The sequence below is a fragment of the Oncorhynchus masou genome, chromosome 18, assembly GCF_036934945.1.
Source record: "Oncorhynchus masou masou isolate Uvic2021 chromosome 18, UVic_Omas_1.1, whole genome shotgun sequence".
NCBI classification, from domain to species: Eukaryota; Metazoa; Chordata; class Actinopteri; order Salmoniformes; family Salmonidae; genus Oncorhynchus; species Oncorhynchus masou.
In genome coordinates this window covers 59,460,920-59,483,375 of record NC_088229.1, presented here as the reverse complement: position 1 = coordinate 59,483,375, position 22,456 = coordinate 59,460,920, and the positions used below count along the sequence as shown (strand labels likewise).

At 41.2% G+C, this 22,456-nt stretch overlaps 2 protein-coding genes and 1 long non-coding RNA gene across 5 annotated transcripts in view; 2 read left to right on the top strand and 1 right to left on the bottom strand.

Annotated features, from left to right (window-relative positions):
• LOC135504991 (very long chain fatty acid elongase 6-like) overlaps positions 1–14,430 on the top strand; it is a 22,528-nt gene extending 8,098 nt beyond the window's left edge. Inside the window, exons 3-4 of the mRNA XM_064923981.1 lie at positions 10,456–10,607; positions 11,426–14,430. Of these exons, the coding sequence (XP_064780053.1) occupies positions 10,456–10,607; positions 11,426–11,862 (589 nt within the window). The 3' untranslated portion in view covers positions 11,863–14,430. The remainder of the gene's footprint in view (positions 1–10,455; positions 10,608–11,425) is intronic.
• Positions 14,382–22,456, bottom strand: LOC135504993 (uncharacterized). Its single transcript, XR_010450199.1, has 3 exons — positions 22,182–22,456; positions 16,338–16,459; positions 14,382–14,527 (listed from the first exon to the last, which is right to left on the bottom strand). It is a non-coding gene; the product is annotated as an uncharacterized LOC135504993 (long non-coding RNA).
• Positions 19,035–22,456, top strand: part of LOC135504990 (transmembrane protein 150A-like) — a 36,327-nt gene continuing 32,905 nt past the window's right edge. Inside the window, exons 1-2 of one of the 3 annotated variants that reach the window (XM_064923980.1) lie at positions 19,035–19,310; positions 20,041–20,270. In XM_064923980.1, the coding sequence (XP_064780052.1) occupies positions 20,206–20,270 (65 nt within the window). In that variant the 5' untranslated portion in view covers positions 19,035–19,310; positions 20,041–20,205. Of the gene's footprint in view, positions 19,311–19,618; positions 19,966–20,040; positions 20,271–22,456 lie in introns of those variants that run through there. The other 2 variants (XM_064923978.1, XM_064923979.1) reach the window with 2 other exon arrangements.

The following is a 22,456-nucleotide window of genomic DNA, read 5'->3' as shown; positions in this document are numbered from 1 at the left end:
GATATCTCAAAACTTCACCTTTATAACACCTCTTCTCCAAGGACATCCACGAGAAGGAGATTATTTGTGCAGATTTAAAGTAAACATCTACATTTAAGTTCAGGAGATTAGAAAGACTTGTAGGACATTTTGTTAATAATTTACTGTAGAAATGTGTCTACTTGAGAGAATGTTCAGGTCAACTGTCAACACATTATTTCGTGGATTTGTTGGCTATGCTATCTGTACACACTTACTACACAAAGAATTAGTGTCTGATAATGCAGTTTTAGGATCATTACAGTTACACTTTTAGTAAAAAGGATTCCAAAAGGGTTCTGTGGCTGTCAAATCAAATTGTCTTTGTCACATGTGCCGAATACAACAAGTGTAGTAGACCTTACAGTGAAATGCTTACTTACAAGTAGTGATGCACCGATATTACGTTTTTAGCCGGTATCGGATATTTTTCTTGCCAAAAAAAACAATGCTGATAACCGATATTAAACCTTTTTCGGCCTTTTAAGCATTCTAGTACAGTTAAATAGTTAACAAACACACATGGACGCAGTGGTGTAAGGCACTGCATCTCAGTGCAAGAGGCGTCACTCCAGTCCCTAGTTCTAATCCAGTATCACATCCGGCCGTGATTGGGAGTCCCATAGGGCGACGCAAAATTAGCCCAGTGTTGTCCGGGCCGTCATTGTAAATAAGAATTTGTTCTTAACTGACTTGCCTAGTTAAATAAAGGTTACACACACACACACCACACTGACCAAAAAGTTATTTTGTTGGCATTCACGTATCTCCCCATTACCAGTAAAACATAATCAAAAACTATTTCTTTCACTTACTTGCTGTGTTGTTTCGTTGTTCATTTGTTCAGTCGTTTCATTCTCAACCAGGATTTCTATGGAACGCCGTTTGGATCTTTGCTTCTGAAAAAATATAGTGTTATTTGACGTGTCAAATAGTGTTATTTTACGTCTACGTCAAGTAACACTATTTGACGATTAAAATAACACTATTTGACGTGTCAAATAAGATTGTTGACCAATCAGGACCTGAATATGACTGTACGTCACATAGTAATTTAACACGTTCATACATTTTTTTACGTAGTTATTAAACATTGATTACACGATCACTCGTATTTCATGTCACAACGATTCATAGATGCGTATGCTATGATGCTGGTAAAGTTGTCGCGCACACCTACAGTGCTGGTCATAAAAAAAAAAGCTAGCTCATGGATGCAAACAATGTTCTTCTCCAATAACATTTTTTTCAGTAGCTATGGCTAAGTTAGCTAACTATATAGCTAGGTGTCATCATCTAAAATAACCCTAATTTATAAGACAGTTCTTATTTGATTAATGGTGGTCGGGACCCATCTATGTGACGCTAGCCACAGTAAGAATTAGCCACAATAGTGGACGTTGCAGTTAGCCTTCAAAATAAAAGTATGTCTTATTTATACTATTTGTATTCATTTGCATCACTGTCAATAACATACTTTTATTTTGAAGGCAAACCGCAAATTCCACTATTGTGCCGAATCCTTATTGTGGCTAGCTTCACAACACATAACCCGGTCCGGTCGAGCATCACTAGCCAGATGAAGCTAGCTGGCTGCTTATAACGTTAGGTTTGGGCAACAGGGTTAAGTACCTGGCTATCTATTTATTTTCATGAACTGAAGTTTAATTTCAATGGGCAAACAACAAGTGGCAACCTAGCTAATACTTACTTACCTCATCCCCATACTGTTTTTATTTATTTACTTTTCTGCTCTTTTGCACACCAATATCTCTACCTGTACATGACCATCTGATCATTTATCACCCCAGTGTTCATCTGCAAAATTGTAATTATTTGCCTACCTCCTCATGCCTTTTGCACACAATGCATATAGACTCCCCTTTTTTTCTACTGTGTTATTGACTTGTTAATTGTTTACTCCATGTGTAACTCTGTGTTGTCTGTTCACACTGCTATGCTTTATCTTGGCCAGGTCGCGGTTGCAAATGAGAACTTGTTCTCAACTAGCCTACCTGGTTAAATAAAGGTGAAATAAAATTTAAAAATCAACTCACAAGGATTCCTAAATCATTGCTAAGAATAATGAAAATGACTGCAGTTTCTACTGGTCATTGTTTTCAGCCTGGTTGTATTGGTGCCAGCTCGGTAACAAGATTAAGCTAGCTACCCAGAAGTTGTGGTCGAACAAATTTTTCTTTATTACCAACGCGATATTGTAAACACATGGTTGGTGGCCGGCGTTTGCTTGTTTGCAGACTTTTTTGTACAGCTTTGACAGTGCAACATATATTTTTTGACACGCAAATACCTAAACTGCATTCCATAGTATCTATGCCGTGAAGCTAATAGCAGTGACGCCCAACAGTGTAACTCCGGTAGGGCAAAATCTGAAAAATAGCGAACTTGGTAGTGTGTACCGGTGCTCGACCAGTCGGTGAAAGCCGACATCGCCCATGACAGAGGATGGTTGATTGTCAATGAATTCCATTAGGTTGGCTTTAATGGATTTCGCCTTTGAGTTGTCTTGCTGAAATTTTCTTACTCTTTCAAATGACTGCTCAACTTGTTGACTACTCTCCACACAGCAGACATTGTGGGCTAGGGTAGGAATGCTGTGTTGCACGTGTAATTAAAGTGGCGTTACTGGAGCTTTGACATTGGTTTTTAACATCGGCGTTAAACTAAACATCGGGCCAATACCGATGTTGGCATTGTTAGCTAATATCGGCTGATTTCGATATGTTCACCGATTTTATATTGTGCATCCCTACTTACAAGCCCTTAACCAACAATGCTTTAACAAGTGAAGTAAAAGTTAAGATTAAAAAAATAATAATAGTTAACTCTTGAAACTCCCCATCCCGGATCTGGGATCGTGACTAAAGCCTCAGGCTCATTAGCATAATGCAACGTTAACGATTTCTGAAAATCGCAAATAAAATTAAAATAATGCGTTTGCTCTCAAGCTTAGCCTTTTCTTAACAACACTGTCATCTCAGATTTTCAAAATATGCTTTTGAACCATAGAAATGGACTAATTTGTGTAAGAGTATGCAAAGCTAGCATAGCATTTTGTGTAGCATGTAGCACGCAACATTTTCACAAAAGCCAGATAACCAAATAAATAAAATCATTTACCTTTGAAGAGCTTCTGATGTTTTCAATGAGGAGGCTCTCAGTCACATACCAAATGCGCAGTGTTTCCTGAAAGCGTCTGTGTGTAGGAGAAATCGTTCCGTTTTCTACATTGCGCCTGGCTACTGAAACTGAACCTAAAATGCAGTCACCTACAACGTAAAACTTTTTCCGGATTAACTACATAATATCGACCGAAACATGGCAAACGTTGTTTGGAATCAGTCCTCAAGGTGTTTTTTCACATATCTCTTCATTGACATGCAGTTCGTACGGAAGCTTGCTTTCCTCTCTGTATTCCTTGGAAAAATACTGGCAGGTGACTTTTGCGCACCAATTTCGGCGCAGGACACCGGGCGGACACGTGGTAAATGTGGTCTCTTATGGTCAATCTTCCAATGATCTGCCTACAAATACGTCACAATGCTGCAGACACCAATTTTGGGGAAACGACAGAGAGGGTTGATTCATTCCTCTTGCGTTCACAGCCATATAAGGAGATCATGACAAACAGAGCCTCAAAAATCCTTGTCATTTCCTGGATGCCATCTCATCTTGGTTTTGCCTGAAGCTCACGTTAAAGGGCACGCACAGAGAAGATCTTTGTATTTCTGGACACGTCAGAGTGTTTTCTTTCGAACAGTAGCAATTATATGCATAGTCGAGCATCTTTTTGTGACAAAATATCTTGTTTAAAACGGGAACGTTTTTCATCCAAAAATGAAATTGCGCCCCTAGAGTTCCAAGAAGTTAAACAGCAGCAGTAAAATAACAATAACGAGGCTTTATACAGGGGGCACCGGTACCAAGTCAATGTGCGGGGGCACCGGTTAGTTGAGGTAATCTAGGTAATATGTACATGTAGGTAGAGTTAAAGTAACTATGGATAGATAATAAACAAGAGAGTAGCAGCAGCGTAAAAGAGGGGTCTGGGTAGCCCTTTGATTAGCTGTTCAGGAGTCTTATGGCTTGGGGGTAGAAGCTGTTAAGAAGCCTTTTGGACCTAGACTTGGCGCTCCGGTACTGTTTGCCGTGCGGAAGCAGAGAGAACAGTCTATGATTAGGGTGGCTGGAGTCTTTGACAATTCTTAGGGCCTTTCTCTGACACCACCTGGTATAGAGGTCCTGGATGGCAGGAAGCTTGGCCCCAGTGTGTACTGGGCCGTACGCACTACCCTCTGTAGTGCCTTGTGGTCGGAGGCCGAGCAGTTGCCATTCTAGGCAGTGATGCAACCAGTCAATGCTCTTGATGTGCAGCTGTAGAACCTTTGCGGATCTGAGGACCCATGCCAAATCTTTTCAGTCTCCTGAGGGGGAATAGGCTTTGCCGTGCCCTCTTCACGACTGTCATAAGACTGCTGAACAATTAATAAAATCGCCACTGGACAATTTACATTGACCCCCCCCCCCTTTGTACACTGCTGCTACTCGCTGTTTATTATTATCTAGGCATAGTCACTTCACCCCCACCTACATGTACAAATTACCTCAACTAACCTGTACCCCCGCACACTGACTTGGTACCGGTGCCCCCTGTATAAAGCCTTGTTATTATTGTTCTTATTGTGTTACTTTTAATTATGACTTTTTATTAGTCTACTTGGGAAATATTTTTTAAACTCTTCTTTTAACTGCACTGTTGGTTAACCTCTTGAAGCTAGGGGGCACTATTTTTATGTTTGGAAAAATAACGTTCCCAAAGTAAACGGCCTATTTCTCAGGACCAGATGCTGGAATATGCATATAATTGACAGATTAGGATAAACACTCTAAAGTTTCCAAAACTGTCAAAATGTTGTCTGTGAGTTAAGGAGGAGTCAGGGCTGTTTTGGTGTGCCACAGACGTGCATCATCATCATCCATGCCCTCTGCAGCTGTTAATCCTAATCACAGAGCCGTGGGTTTAACCTGCCCACTCAATCCCACTGCTGCTGGCTGGACAGGATAATGTGTCCTCGGCATATGAAACACTTCATATATTCATTGCTGCACCACCACTGCAACGTTCTACCACATGGGGTTTTTAAAAGTAGGCTACTGGCCTGTAATAGATAGGTAGTTACCAATGATGATTTTGGTATTAGTTACCATAGATAATGTATTGATAGGTAGTTACCAATGATGTTGGTGTTAGGTAGTTACCATAGATAATGTATAGATAGGTAGTTACCGTTGATAATATAGTTATAGGTAATTAATTACCACGTCTGACACCGACAGGTACCAACACACTCTTGAACAGCTTCTATCCTCAAGCAATACGACTGATAAATACCTAGCAAAATAGCTCCACGGACGAGTTGACCTTGTATCTTTATTGACCTTTTATTTCAGTATCTACACTGTCTCTATGCACACTCACAGGACCCTACACACTCACACACACTGTCACTCCATCACACACAAACACTCACGCCATCATTTTCTCACTCACACAAAATATGCACATACAGTTATACTGACTCTACACATCCGCACACACCCTCTCACATACAAGCTGCTGCTACTCTGTTTATCTTATATCCTGTTGCCTAGTCACCTTACCCCTATACATACAGTGCCTTGCGAAAGTATTCGGCCCCCTTTAACTTTGCAACCTTTTGCCACATTTCAGGCTTCAAACATAGATATAAAACTGTATTTCTTTGTGAAGAATCAACAACAAGTGTGTCACGCCCTGGTCTATATTTATTATGTTATCTTCATTTATTTGGTCAGGCCAGGGTGTGACATGGATTTATTTGTAGTGTGTTTCGTCTTGGGGTTGTGTGGGGTGTATAGATTAGTCTATGGCTGCCTGAGGCGGTTCTCAATCAGAGTCAGGTGATTATCGTTGTCTCTGATTGGGAACCATATTTAGGTAGCCTGGGTTTCACTGTGTGTTTGTGGGTGATTGTTCCTGTCTCTGTTTGTTGCACCAGTCAGGGCTGTTTCGGTTTTCGACGTTTGTTGTTTTGTATTGTTCGTGTTTTCTTCATCATTAAAGATGTATCTAACGAACCACGCTGCATTTTGGTCCGATCCTTGTTCCACCTCTTCGTCAGAGGAGGAATTGGAAGAAACCCGTTACAAAGTGGGACACAATCATGAAGTGGAACGACATTTATTGGATATTTCAAACTTTTTTAACAAATCAAAAACTGAAAAATTGGGAGTGCAAAATTATTCAGCCCCTTTACTTTCAGTGCAGCAAACTCTCTCCAGAAGTTCAGTGAGGATCTCTGAATGATCCAATGTTGACCTAAATGACTAATGATGATAAATAGAATCCACCTGTGTGTAATCAAGTCTCCGTATAAATGCACCTGCACTGTGATAGTCTCAGAGGTCCGTTAAAAGCGCAGAGAGCATCATGAAGAACAAGGAACACACCAGGCAGGTCCGAGATACTGTTGTGAAGAAGTTTAAAGCCGGATTTGGATACAAGCTTTAAACATCCCAAGGAGCACTGTGCAAGCGATAATATTGAAATGGAAGGAGTATCAGACCACTGCAAATCTACCAAGACCTGGCCGTCCCTCTAAACTTTCAGCTCATACAAGGAGAAGACTGATCAGAGATGCAGCCAAGAGGCTCATGATCACTCTGGATGAACTGCAGAGATCTACAGCTGAGGTGGGAGACTCTGTCCATAGGACAACAATCAGTCGTATATTGCACAAATCTGGCCTTTATGGAAGAGTGCAAGAAGAAAGCCATTTCTTAAAGATATCCATAAAAAGTGTTGTTTAAAGTTTGCCACAAGCCACCTGGGAGACACACCAAACATGTGGAAGAAGGTGCTCTGGTCAGATGAAACCAAAATGGAACTTTTTGGCAACAATGCAAAACGTTATGTTTGGCGTAAAAGCAACACAGCTCATCACCCTGGTCACACCATCCCCACTGTCAAACATGGTGGTGGCAGCATCATGGTTTGGGCCTGCTTTTCTTCAGCAGGGACAGGGAAGATGGTTAAAATTGATGGGAAGATGGATGGAGCCAAATACAGGACCATTCCGGAAGAGAACCTGATGGAGTCTGCAAAAGACCTGAGACTGGGACGGAGATGTGTCTTCCAACAAGACAATGATCCAAAACATAAAGCAAAATCTACAATGGAATGGTTCAAAAATAAACATATCCAGGTGTTAGAATGGCCAAGTCAAAGTCCAGACCTGAATCCAATCGAGAATCTGTGGAAAGAACTGAAAACTGCTGTTCACAAATGCTCTCCATCCAACCTCACTGAGCTTGAGCTGTTTTGCAAGGAGGAATGGGAAAAATTTTCAGTCTCTCAATGTGCAAAACTGATAGACATACCCCAAGCGACTTACAGCTGTAATCGCAGCAAAAGGTGGCGCTACAAAGTATTAACTTAAGGGGGCTGAATAATTTTGCACGCCCAATTTTTCAGTTTTTGATTTGTTAAAAAAGTTTGAAATATTCAATAAATGTCATTCCACTTCATGATTGTGTCCCACTTGTTGTTGATTCTTCACAAAAAAATACAGTTTTATATCTTTGTTTGAAGCCTGAAATGTGGCAAAAGGTCGCAAAGTTCGCGAATACTTTTGCAAGGCACTGTATCTACCTCCATCACTCCAGTATCCTTGCACAGTACTGTAAATATGGTATTGGAACTGACCTTTTTAAATATTTCCTGTATATTGTCTGCTTACCTACTTACTTTATTGTGTATTTCTTATTCTGGGGACATCCAGCTGGAGATGTGACCCACTGATATTTCTTATCTTGTTTGTCTTGGTTTCAGATTTCGAGCGCCATGGCACCCGCAACAGTGGCCGTTCATATAGTTGAGAGCTATATCACTTTGCATCATGGCACCGCAAAGCTGACAGTATAAAATATAGTTGAGCGACGTATTTTGCATTACGTTATGATAACCACAAAGCTGACAGTTCAGGTGTATCGTATAGCAGCAAGATAGAAATATGAGCTGATTTTCGTGTACAAAAATACTTACTTATAGTCAACTCTGATCGACCATGGGCATTATACTTGTGTTGAAGTTTTTTCCTATACCAATTACTTGAATGCAACTGTGAATTCCCTACAGTTAGACTGAGCAAATCAAATACACTTTTATTTTATCCCATGCGCCGAATACAACAGGTATACAACAAATACAACCTTACCGTGAAATGCTAGCCCTTAACCAACAATGCAGTTCAAGAAATAAGTGTTAAGAAAATATTTACTAAATATACTAAAGTAAATAATAAAATAAAAATTAACACAATAAAATAACAATACCAAGGCTATATACAGGGGGTATCGGTACCTCGTCAATGTGTGGGGGATACATGTTATTTGAGGTAGTTTGTAATTGTAAGTAAAGTGACTGCACAGATAATAAATAGCGAGTAGCAGCAGTGTTAAATCTAAGGTGGGGGGGGGTCAATGTATATAGTCTGTGTAGCTATTTGATTCATTGTTCAGCTGTTAAGGAGCCTTTTGGACCTAGACTTGGCGTTCCGGTACCGCTTGCTGTGCGGTAGCAGAGAGAACAGTCTATGATTTGGGTGACTGGAGACTTTGACCATTTAAGGCCTTCTTCTGACACCGCTTAGTAAATACAGTTGAAGTCGGACGTTTACATACACTTAGGTTGGAGTCATTAAAACTCGTTTTTCAACCACTCCACAAATTTCTTGTTATAGTTTTGGCAAGTCGGTTCGGAAATCTACTTTGTGCAATGACACAAGTAATTTTTCCAACAATTGTTTACAGACAGATTATTTCACTTATAATTCACTGTATACAATTTCAGTGGGTCAGAAGTTTACATACACTAAATTGTCTGTGCCTTTAAACAGCTTGGAAAATTAAGTCATGGCTTTACAAGCTTCTGATAGGATAATTGACATCATTTGAGTCAACTGGAGGTGTACCTGTGGATGTATTTCAAGGCCTACCTTCAAACTCAGTGCCTCTTTGCTTGACATCATGTGCAAATCAAAAGAAGTCTGGTTCATCTCTGGGAGCAATTTCCAAACGCTTGAAGTTTCCACGTTCATCTGTACAAACAATAGTATGCAAGTATAAACACCATGGGACCACGCAGCCGTCATACCGTTCAGGAAGGAGTCGGGTTCTGTCTCCAAGAGATGAGCGTACTTTGGTGCAAAAAGTGCAAATCAATCCCAGAAGAACAGCAAAGGACCTTGTGAAGATCCTGGAGCAAACCGGTACAAAGTATATCTACAGTAAAATTAGTTCTATATCGACATAACCTGAAAGGCCGCTCAGCAAAGAAGAAGCCACTGCTCCAAAACCACCATAAAAAGCCAGACTATGGTTTGCAACTGCACATGGGAACAAAGATTGTACTTTTTGGAGAAATGTCCTCTGGTCTGATGAAACAAAAATAGAACTGTTTGGCCATAATGACCATTGTTATATTTGGAGGGAAAAGGGGGAGACTTGCAAGCTGAAGTACACCATCACAACCATAAAGCACGGGGGTGGCAGCATCATGTTGTGGGGGTGCTTTGCTGCAGGAGGGACTGGTGCACTTCACAAAATAGATGGCATCATGAGGGAGGGAAATTATGTGGATATATTGAAGCAACATCTCAAGACATCAGTTAAAGTTAAAGCTTGGTCGCAAATGGGTCTTCCAAATGGACAATGACCCCAAGCATACTTCCAAAGTTGTGGCAAAATGGCTTAAGGACAACAAAGCCAATGTATTGGAGTGGCCATCACAAATCTCTGACTTCAATCCCATAGAAAATTTGTGGGCAGAACTGAAAAAGTGTGTGCGAGCAAGGAGGCCTACAAACCTGACTCAGTTACACCAGCTTTGTCAGGAGCAATGGGTGAAAATTCACCCAACTTATTGTGGGATGCTTGTGGAAGGCTCCCCGAAATGTTTGACCCAAGTTAAACAATTTAAAGACAATGCTACCGAATACTAATTTAGTGTATGTAAACTTCTGACCCATTGGGAATGTGATGAAAGAAATAAAAGCTGAAATAAATCATTCTCTCTACTATTATTCTGACATTTCACATTCATAAAATAAAGTGGTGATCCTAACTGACCTAAGACAGGGAATTGTTACTTGGGTTAAATGTTAGGAATTGTAAACAATTTGAGTTTAAATGGAATTGGCTAAGGTGTATGTAAACTTCCAACTTCAACTGTAGGTCCTGGATGGCAGGAAGCTTGGCCCCAGTGATGTACTGGGCCTTACGCACTACCCTCTGTAGTGCCATATAGTCAGTTGCCATACCAGGCGGTGATGCACTTGACACTATCTCTTTAGTAAATCTATGTGCTTCATTCCACAGTATCATCGGAGCGGTCAGAACCGGTTGGTACATGTTCCATGTCCTCAACAAAAGTGGTTTTAAGCAGTCGGTGTGTGACACCAGCTTCTACAGCGCCCCTGTCAGCAAGTTCTGGGCCTACGCCTTCGTCCTGAGCAAGGCCCCAGAGCTGGGTAAGGAATGTCCCAAATAGGGTCCCGTTCTGAATGCTTCAGATAGATATATGTCATGTGGAACAGACATACTTTGTCATGCAGTGTAGAATAATCAGCTCGCCTCGAGCTGATCTATACAAGACAATTCTGTATACTCATTGTGACTCTGGCCCACGAATGGGAGAGATGGAGGGGGTTGTAATTGGTCAATTATGTCAGAGGGCAAATCAGAGAGAAGGAGGCTGGTGCAGGACAAAAAAACAAACTTGAAACAATTTGTCTATTTATGTGATTCCGGAAGCACTTGGATGTTTCTAGTGCACTTACATTGATCAGCGGCCTATTACCTCAAGGGCTATGTGGCTGCAAGGTGATGCCATTTCCCCTCCCAGAGCAGTAATCTAGTCACTTATGCCTGTCAGTCAGACAGGGGATGCAAAAGCGCTGGTAAATGGACAGAGATGCTGACTGACAGGAAGGACATGCTCGCGTTCTAGAATGGGACCGATGTTCAATATATTAAGCCTGTATAGTTTGTACTGTACAGGGTGTGCGGTTTGAGTTTATTGGAGTGTGTTAGGATGTTGTTGTATGCTTCCTAATATTGTGTGTGTGTGTGTGTGTGTGTGTGTGTGTGTGCAGAGCTTTACTGTACTTTTTGAGGACCACAAACAGTCATCCCATCTTTCCAGGTCATTTTTGGAAGTGAGGTCCACATATTCATTCCTCACAATGTTTTTCTTCTACTGTGTGTGGTCACTAGTGCTTGAGAGAGAGTGAAAGTGATCAAACAGAGTATAACTAAGTGATTTCTCCCTCCATCCCTCCCTCCCCAGGTGACACGGTGTTCATCGTGCTCCGTAAGCAGCGCCTCATCTTCCTCCATTGGTACCACCACATCACAGTGCTGGTCTACTCCTGGTACTCCTACAAGGACCAGGTGGCAGGCGGCGGCTGGTTCATGACCATGAACTACCTGGTCCACTCCTTCATGTACACCTACTACGCTGCCCGGGCTGCGGGCTACCGGGTGCCGCGACCCTGCGCCATGGTCATCACGGCCACCCAGATCATGCAGATGATGATGGGGCTTGCTGTCTTAGGCTTGGTCTACCACTGGATGCACGAAGTGCGCTGTCCCTCCTACATGCCCAACATCGCCTGGGGCTCGCTCATGTACCTCAGCTACCTGGTCCTGTTCGCCTCGTTCTTTTACAAGTCCTACCTCAAGGGCGCCACTTACAAGGTTGGCAAGGGATCCAAGGCAGAGTAGTGGCCGGATTCGTCAGAGGCAAGTGGCACACTGGGCAAGTCATATTAGAGTGTGTGCCTAATTGAGAAGAATATCGACGTTGTGCCATGATGTGAGTCACAACTGGTTTTAATGGTTGCTGGGTCCATGGCAATTGTGACAAGCCATTTTGTTCCCCACCCACGACTTTGTATAGCTGTAGCTTATCTAACGAACTAGAACCATGGATTACATGATAATAGAACGGTTGTTGAGAGTGGACCGGGGAACCAGTGCATGGTCAACACAGTTTAATATACTATGATCGATGGATGAAAGAAAGGGAGTAGACAGAGAGAGGTCAGTTTGTGTTTGACTAATGTACTACTCGCTTCATTTTGATTTCTTGGCTTCGTTAATCAATCTCTTTGACCAGCTGCTTCAGTCAGAGTCCAGTGAAAAACAACCATATGTGGCCTGAGGCGTCTCCAAGGGCAGTTTACAACCGCGTTTGCAGTCTGCACGTTCATTGAATTTGACAGTCACAGGTGTTCATTCATACAGAAAGAAAGACTCCTTTTGAAATCTGGTACTTTTTAGACCAGCACTGAGAATTCTCTCACTAACTTATAGGAAGTATATTGAAGTGATGATAAAAAGGCATGAATGAAGGATAATTTTTCTGTTTTAGTTGTAGGGAATTTTCTGGGAATGGGTGGGAGGAGATGAGCGCACTGAAGGGATTGACACTCAGAACAATGTGTCCATTGTAAATAATATATCTTAAGAATGTATTTATTTTCTTAAAATATCAAGTCTCTGGTGGTACTTTAAAGTGTACCAGGAAATAGTGTGACTCACTAAGTTCTGCCTGTCTTAAATTGTGCAGTTTGAGTTTTGCACTTTTGTATTTTAAACCGTTTTCTTTACATCACAACAATGCACTATTTTGTTTTTTTAAGTCTTTCTACATCTGTTCATTAAAGAAAGGGAAGTTCGCTGGCACCACATTGCTTCTTAAAGGGAAGGTCATGAAGGTTATCATAATGTCTGTGATAAGAGTTGCATTGTCATGTAAGAACTATTTGAGTCTGAGGTCAACTTTTTTGATTTTCACATTTGATAGATATTCCTTTACTACATGGTAGAAGAAAATATCCATATTCTTATATACCAGTTTGAAAACCAAGGATAGCAGGATAGGTTATAATGTTACACAAAAAGACACATTCCTTTTTCTTTCCTCCTATTTTAAATATGACCACCAGTGTGGATAGGGGCTCAGGTCAAGACAGCGAAATAGTTTTTGTTGTTGTCTAGAAATCTAGTAGATGCAGAAAGTAGTGTCTTGTAAGCACACCTAACCACTCGTGAGTTTTAACCCTTGGCAGCTTGTGTGTGTCTTCCTTTATGTTTATTATAGAGCTGTACTGTATTATCTCCCTCCTACCCATAATCCTAGAGCCATACTGGTGTGAGCACATGTTCTTTAATGTATGTTTGTATCACACTGAGTAGTTACCATGGCTTAAAGTACCGGGACTCTTTTGAAGGGTAATGGTAACTGCTAACACTTGCCTAACACTTGCCTTCATAAGCCCTACTTATAACCCCCATAACCCAAGCTGTGACTTCAAGTGTCATGGATCTCATACTCTATCTGTGGGTTTATTAGCTTCCAACACAAAGTGAGATAGTCTAGCCTTTACACAACTGGTAGTTGCCAAATGTCTTAAAGGGGAATTTCAAAATTGTTCAACTTCATATCCATAATTTCCAGCACTACTCCAACATCATGCATCATCTGGTGTGCATCGTGTGATTTTTAACTAAGTAGTAGGCAATGCCTACTCATCATTGGTTGAAATCACATCAGATGATGCCATTGGAAAAACGTACCTTCCTTCATCTTTTTGACTACAAAACATAGAAACATGCCATTTTCACGTATGTTGATGTTGGGATAGTGCTGAATGTGAAGTTGACATTTTTTTTCAATCATTTCCTTGAAATAGTGCTTCTAATCCTATTATAATGTTGTGTTTATGAAGGAGTTACACTGCCCTTATGTAATACGCATCATATGACTCAGCTGTAACACCTGATGCTGGAGCAGGCACATACTGTACTACCATTATTATAGACTAGTCCAATGAGCTTAGAAGTGTGAATATTTTTTTTAAGGCCGTACTAAATCTGCAAAGTACATTTCTTTCACTTGGCTGTTGTTGTGTCAATAATGCTGATATTATGATCATGATGTGACATAAATGTTGTCCACCCTCCACCTTGAAGCCGACGGTTGCATTTTAGTTGTAAAATATCACAACGATAATACACAGGGTATAAACTCAGTTTCTAATACATTGATTCGTGTGCCAAATGAAGCTTCAGCAGATTTCTACTCTGTTAGGTAAATGTGAGCAGAGTTATTGTTTGTGTATTGTCTTTGCTGATGCAGTGTAAGAAAACATGCTTATGCATCCCTGTGAGTATGCTGTCTAGTACGTAACTGATATGAAAGGGCAAAAAACAACTGTCTTAAGGGCTTTAATGTTTAAATGTGCAGATTTTAAATGTCAAAACAATAAATTCATGTCTGTTTTGAAAGACTTATTGTTTCATTCTTGCTGAAATCTGAAATACATCTGTGCGTCTTTGTTAGATGCATATGCACATGTACAGTCAGATCCAAAAGGATTGGCACCTTTGAGAAAGATGAGCAAAAAAGACAAATTAATTCCACAAATACTGAGCTACAGGTAAAAGGAAACGCTTGAGTAAATGAGGGATATAAAGTATATTGAAAGCAGGTGCTTCCACACAGGTGTGGTTCCTGCGTTAATTAAACAATTAACATCCCATCATGCTTAGGGTCATGTATAAAAATTCAGTTGCCCATTATTTTGGCTACCATGGCTAGAAGACTAGATCTCAGTGACTTTGAAAGAGGGGTCACAAAGGAGCATAGGGGTTTAAAGTGTGTGTGTCTCAGTAATCAGATCTCAACCCAATTGAACACTTATGGGAGATTCTGGAATGGCGACAGACAGTGTTTTCCACCACCATCAACAAAACACCAAATTATGGAATTTCTTGTGGAAGAATGATGTCGCATCCATCCAATAGAGTTCCAGACACTTCTATGCTAAGGTGTATTGAAGTAGTTCTTGCTCATGGTGTTACACTCCCTGGCCATAGAGAGGTTTTTATTCTCTATTTTGGTTAGGCCAGGGTGTGACTAGGGTGGACATTCTAGTTTCTTTATTTCTATATTTTCTATTTCTTTGTTTTTGGTCGAGTGTTGTTCCCAATCAGAGGCACCTGTCTATCGTTGTCTCTGATTGGGAATCATACTTAGGCAGCCTTTTTCCCACCTGTGTTTTGTGGGTAGTTGTTTTCTGTTTCGTGTCATTATCTGACAGAACTGGTCTCTTGGGTTTTTGCACTTTGTTATTTTGTTCAAGTGTTTTTTGGTAACTAAATAATCATGAACACTTTCCACGCTGTGCTTTGGTCCACTCCTTCTGACGACAGGCGTGACATGGGGACCTAACGTCCTATTAAGACACTTTACAGTATGTTGGATGTTTCCTTTATTTGACAGGTACCTGTATATTGTATTCTCAAAAACATTATTTTATACTAAAAAATAGATATTGTTTAACAAGTAATCTTTTTTTCTCAAAAATGTTAAATTGACTGCACCCGTTTTCAATACCTCACCTTGTGACGATAACGGCACTGAGCCTTTTTCTCAAATGTTTTATGAGATTGGAGAACACATGGGGAGGGATCTTAGACCATTTTTCCAGATCCTTGATATCCTTTGTCTGCGCTTGTGGACTGCCCTCTTCAATTCAAACCACAGGTTTTCAAGTCTGGATACAGATGGCCATTGCAAAACGTTGATTTGGTGGTCAATTAACCATTTCTTTGTGGATTTTAATAGGGTTATTGTCTTGTTGGAAGATACACTTGCGGCCAAGTTTCAAACTCCTGGCAGAGACAACCAGGTTTTGGGCTAAAATGTAAAGGTACTGGGTAAAGTTCATGATGCAGTTGCCCTTAACAACGGCCCCAGGACCAGTGGAAGCAAAATAGCCCCATAACATCAAAGATCTACCAGCATATTTTACAGTAGGTATGGGGTTATTTTCTCTAATGCTCATGATAGCCTCTTGGGAGTGAACAAGAGGGTAGCCAAGCTGGCAGAGCTGCTGATATCTGCTGCTACCAAAACAGAAAATGCAAATGAAGTTGGTCCAAATCCCTGACAGAGGGAACATCACTCAGATACAATTCCTGAGTGAGACCGGTCCAGTGGTTTCTTACTGAGGAATTCTTACAATGGCTTTACCTAACAACATTTTGTGTGACACCCCAAAACGCTACACAAAGCACAAAACTGCAAGGGCTGCTCCTCTCAAAAACCTCAGGGAAGCTTACTACTACCAGATCCTCTGTGTGTGCCTGTGTTTAATGTGACATGTCCTACAGCACTTTCAGTCTGTTACCTTCTGGCTTCTTCCATGTAATCTAAACCGTCTAATTCCTCTTCACCCTTGGATTTGAGTTTCTTTACAGGAAGATGGGATTCATGATGTGATTAAAGTCCAGCTGAGTAGTTACTGCCCTCCTGTGGAAACAATGGGATTAGTCTTCCATTATAATAGTCTGGTCTATGCCATGGAGGGGGTCAAAAGGGAACTTTGGGATGAATGGGAGGATACTATATGAAAGGGAGGAGATACATTACGTGGATACATCATGCGATTATGAGATTCTGTATATGACTTTCAGTACAAACAATAGCAGCTTTCCATTCTAGTCATTACATTTCAGTCCACAGAAGCTTCTGGAGGATTTAAACTGTGTAGAATCCTTACCGTACAATAAGTTTAGCAAGTAGGGTAGTAGGCCTATAGCTCCACAGAGTCAGAGTGACATACTCTATTGTAGGCCTACACTCTAGATCAACATTCATCATGTATTTATTCAATTAAGTTTATTTTAATAATTATTTAGGCATACATTACCAAGCAGTGCACAAAAAAGTATTAAATCAAAATGAGTCAATATGAATTTAATTGGCATTGCGGAGCACGCTCCTTTGACATCCTGTCTGTGGCAGCACTGCGCATACACCCTTTTTGTGGGTCTCCTTAGATAACAAAAGACAGGTGTCAACCACAGACAGGTATGCGCGCAAAGTGAGAATGCAACATTGGTATCCCAATAAAAATTGATATCATTTTATTTTTAAAATGTTACTATACTGAACAAAAATTTAAACACAACATGTAGAGTGGTCCCATGTTTCAAGAGCTGAAAGAAAAGATCCCAGAAATGTTCCATACTGTCACACCCTGACCATAGTTTATTTGTATGTTTCTATGTTTTGGTTGGTCAGGGTGTGATCTGAGTGGGCATTCTATGTTGGATGTCTTGTTTGTCTATTTCTATGTCTGGCCTGATATGGTTCTCAATCAGAGGCAGGTGTTAGTCATTGTCTCTGATTGGGAACCATATTTAGGTAGCCTGGGTTTCACTGTGTGTTTGTGGGTGATTGTTCCTGTCTCTGTGTTTGTTGCACCAGATAGGGCTGTTTCGGTTTTCCACGTTTGTTGTTTTGTATTGTTCGTGGTTTCATCTTCATTAAAGATGTATCTAACTAACCACGCTGCATTTTGGTCCGATCCTTGTTCCACCTCGTCGTCAGAGGAGGAGTTAGAAGAAACGCGTTACACATACACACAAATTTATTTCTCTCCAATTTTGTGCACAAATTTGTTTACATACCTGTTAGTGAGCATTTCTCCTTTGCCAAGATAATCCATCCGCTTTACAGGTGTGGCATATCAAGAAGGTGATTTAACAGCATGATCATTACACAGGTGCACCTTGTGCTGGGGCAATAAAAGGCCACTAAAATGTGCAGTTTTGTCACATAACACAATGCCACAGATGTCTCAAGTTTTGAGGGAGCGTACAGTTGGCATGCTTACTGCAGGAATGTCCACCTGAGCTGTTGCCAGAGAATTTGTTAATTTCTCTACTAAAAGCCACCTCCAATGTTGTTTTAGAGAATTTGGCAGCATGTCCAACCAGCCTCACAACCGCAGACCACGTGTAACCACACCAGCCCAGGACCTCCACATCCGGCTTCTTCACCTGCGGGATCGTCTGAGACCAGCCACCCAGACAGCTGATGAAACTGAGGAGTGTTTCTGTCTGCAATAAAGCCCTTTTGTGGGGAAAAACTCATTCGAGCTGCACCCCTGCCCAGTCATTTGAAATTCATAGATTAGGGCACAATGAATTTATTCAATTGACTGATTTTATATGAACTGTAGGTCAGTAAAAGTTTATATTGTTACATGTTGAGTTGATATTTTTGTTCAGTATGCATTGGCATCCATGTTTGATTTAGGTAGAGGGTAGCATCTGAAAACTGGATTTAGGCCTAATACATTCTTCTTGTGCAGTGCTTGGAACTGTCCACCGATTATGGATAGCCCCCTATGGCTAGGGCCTTGGCTACCTTCTGACATGGGAAAGTGTGCTGAAGAGGTAGGCCCAGCCAGTCATTTTAGCGTCATACGTGGACGAGATCTAATGTTTGGGCAAGGGATAGCTTCAGGACGGCATCTAAGGGATTGTGTTGGGACATTAATTTGGTCTGGTACAAGTCATTCCAATGTCTCAACAGAATCCGGTAGTTGTGGTGGTCCTGAAGTTAGGCAACGGGCACATGGACTAAAAATTGCATCAAACACGTCTTAGGCCTACACACTTAGAAAAGAGGGTTCTTCAGTTGTCCCCATAGGAGAACCCTTTTTGGTTTCAGGTAGAACCCTTTTGGGGCCCATGTAGAACCCCCTGTAGAAAGTGTTCTAATTGGGCTCCACCTGCCCCCCCCCCCCCCTTAAGAGTGTATACACAAAACTGTCTGTAAGATGTCTAACCTTCTTCTGACTCTTCCGTCATCTCTCTTTCATGGCTAGACTACTCTGAATTTTGTGTTCTGTTGTCTTCTCTTCTTTCATTTCTTTAAAAAAGTGTTTAAATGCAGCGCGCTGCCCACGCGGCCATATTCAATCAAGCGTGTTATTTAACCACAGTGCACGTGAGTTACCGCCGCTGCCGCGTGAGCCCCCACAGTCACACTGTATTTTATTTACCCGAGAAACACCACTGCACCAAACTCATTCAAGAAAAATGAATAGAAAAGAAAACGACATAAACCGCTATTCTCGGGTGGCAGGTCTGTTGTAGTGCTCTGCGGACTATGTAAATGCATTGAATGCAGTTGTGACAACGATTCTCAGAACGAGTGGCGATCAAAGAACTTCACCTCATCTCACAACAGCAACGAGTCATCTGTAGATGTGCTTATAAACAATGCCACATATCAGTGACTTATGAAGAGCATGTACAGAGCTTTTAATTAATGATGAACGGACATTTTGCATCTTTACGACAAGCAAGTAGGTAGAGCCCCACTCTCTGACGTCCGAGAATGATGATTGTCACACACCACATACCACACACACGTATACTCTTGTTTATTTATCTTATCGCACTTTTTTGATAGGTTTGAATAACTGCATCTGTTTTTACAATGGCATATGTGGAGATTGCGTGGGAGAGAGACACTTTATTGTAGTATTGTAGTGAGGCAGTATTTGGAAAAACAAGAGTACAGCACATTTAGAAATAGAAAAGAAAATAACAAAATATATCGCAGATTACTGATAAGCTACTGGGATGTATTGTCTTGTCATTTTATTATTTTTTTTCCTTCAAAAAGCTCTTCTTCGTGGGAGGAGTTAGGTGCAACAGCTGGCTCTCTTTACATACTTTTTCGCAGCGGAGACAGACACATCTCCCGAAGCAAAAAAAAAAGGCGGACGAATGAACAGCAGCATTAAATCTGATCTCGCCTCTCTTTAACACAGGAATTGTATATGATTTGCTTCGAAACACGTTAAGCAAACGACCAGAGAAGAAATCTACACTTCTGGAAAATGTTCTGGGACATATCTTTTTCCGGATTTGGGAGAACTAGCTACAGATCTTGAACGATTTCCTAGAAAGGTGCAAAGCTATGATGGAAACTCCGTCTGCCCTTGCCCTCCTACTGTACGCTACCTTTATCCATACGTCTATGTTATTACGTTATAATGCAATAACCATAATACACGTGTTTCATTACAGATTCTTAATCAGTCCTGATGTTTGCTATGGAAGGCATGCCTGTTATGGACTGCCTGAAGGACTTCAATCACTGAAGTTGAAGAGGGAGAGAGAAGTGGATTTATCCCATTTTTTTCCTCGGGAGGCACAGGTACCTAGTGGACCACATAGACCAAAGTGATCAACATGTCTATTTGGGTGATCATACCCATCAGCCTTCCTGTCCTCACCATCACTGGGATATGGGTTGTGTAAGTATAACCTAACTAAGAAGTACAAGTAAAAGTGTTCAGTTTTTTTCTTTCTTCGGATCTCAACAAGACAAGTATTGTGTTGTGTATTCTTGAGGAACCCCAATCAGATTTCCCTATTGTGTTGTGCGTATATATAGAGGGAAGGGTATGCTGTCCCAAGGTCTTCCACAATGTGCATAACTGCAGATTGTACCAAATTGTCACCTTTGATACAGTTACAATTCTACAAGACTGAAACCTTAGTGATCTTCGGTCAAGTTGTGTGTAAAGACAAAGAAAAAACATGTAACTACACCCGAGACTGTTTGAAAGACTGTGTCGAAAAAGTATGAACTTCGTTGAGTTCGAGAAGCCTTAAGTTAAATTAAGTTAAGCTGAAAAATAAGGCGATGGAAAGCCAACATTTCTCTCTATGGCCATGGATTACTTGCTGACTGATATGAATCAAACATCTAAATTCAAGCAAATCCTGTTGGGCCTCCCCATCCCTTTATTCAGCTAGTGTCTTAATTGCACTCCTGCCACAAAAGTGTTAATTACCCTTTACATTGAAACAACTGGCAATAAAGGCAGCCTGTATGGATGAAATGAGCTAGAAGACCTGTTATTATGGGTTGATGTACCCTTTGGCATCTGTCTGTGGGTTGGATTGAGGTGGTCAGATGGTATCAGGTTCCCTTGGCTGTAATTTTAGAGATGGTTATTGCAAAATATTCATTGGGGATTTATCAGGCCTCTTGAGAATCTATTCCCCTGCATATTACAAATGTAGTTTGTGAGAAAAGGCAATGAAAAAGCCAAGAAGACGGCCAAAAAAGAGTGAGAGGGACAGCTGAGTTGGAGATTGAGTGGAAGAGTAAGTGAGGAAAGGGATAATAGGTTAAAGAAAGGGAGGGTAAATCAATAAAAAGGCTGTGTACCGTCCCACGTGTTAGCGCCAGCTGTGTGTGACTGGTGTTCAGACGGAGGGGATGCCTGGGCTTGCTGTGATCACTGCTACAGTGGAATGCACCGCCAGAGGGCCAGAGCAGTAGAGACCCATACCTCTTATTTTACCTTTATTTTACCAGGTTAGTCTCATTGAGACTAGAAATCTCTTTTACAAGAGAGACCTCCTGAACATAATATTAGTTCCAGGGAAGTCTCGGAATAGTCATGAGTCAAGCACACCAAGGGCGGACTGGCCATCTGGCATTTTGGGCAAATGCCAGATGGGCTGGTCCATTTTTATCCCAGTGGGCCTATGTAACTCTGATTTTTTGTGTGCAAAAGGATCATTGTTTGGCTAATAATGGAGGCCTCAACGGGAAACAATTGCCTGTGTGGGGGACTCAACTAAAAAAAAATGGGCCAGTGTGTCAGAAATGCCAGGACTGATTTCTGGTCCCAGTCCGCTCCTGAAGTCGAGAGAGGCTCTAATCTAGAGGTTCTTTCTTGAACGTTCTCTTTTAATTGTACTGTACAGTAGTAACCCCACATCTCACTTTATCACATTATTGAGCGGAGCTGAAAGGCTTGATGTTAAACAATAGTTTGGTATCACAAAGATAGTAGAACTCTACCTGTAAGACACTTCACCAGACACGCTCTTCAACTAAACTGGAACTGATCCACTGCAGGACTGAGCTTTTCCTCTGCTATGGTTGGCCTGCTGAACATTTGACGATGAACATGCATTTATGTTTGTATTACCATTTTTATTTTATGTAAGTTGAACTCATAATTCAGCACGTTGCTGTCATTTGTACAATGTTCCGTTCCAAAAAACAGCACACAAAAAAAAACATTCTCTCTCTCAGAAGAGATTTGTGCTGTGTAGCCTCACACACAGGAGTTGTCACACCTTAGTTGTCTGCTCAGAGAGCTTCTGAGATAGATAGGATACATTATGTTTGCCTGCTACCTTACCTTGCAAAGCCACCATGCTTGGGAAGATCATGTGTTTGGACATCTCCTCTCACCTGCCCGTCTTAAGATAAGAAGTTGTTATCCTCGAAAAGTGCTGAGTGACTGGTTACACTTGATGGAATCCCCCCCAAAACACGCAGACACAAACATCTACACCACAGGCAATAGATACAATAGTTTTGAGCAAATAAATATAACATCTTTACAGAATGTCCTAGTTATTTCTTTCCCAGGGACCCAGTGGAGTATCAGGTTACACTTGTGAGGTGTGTGGC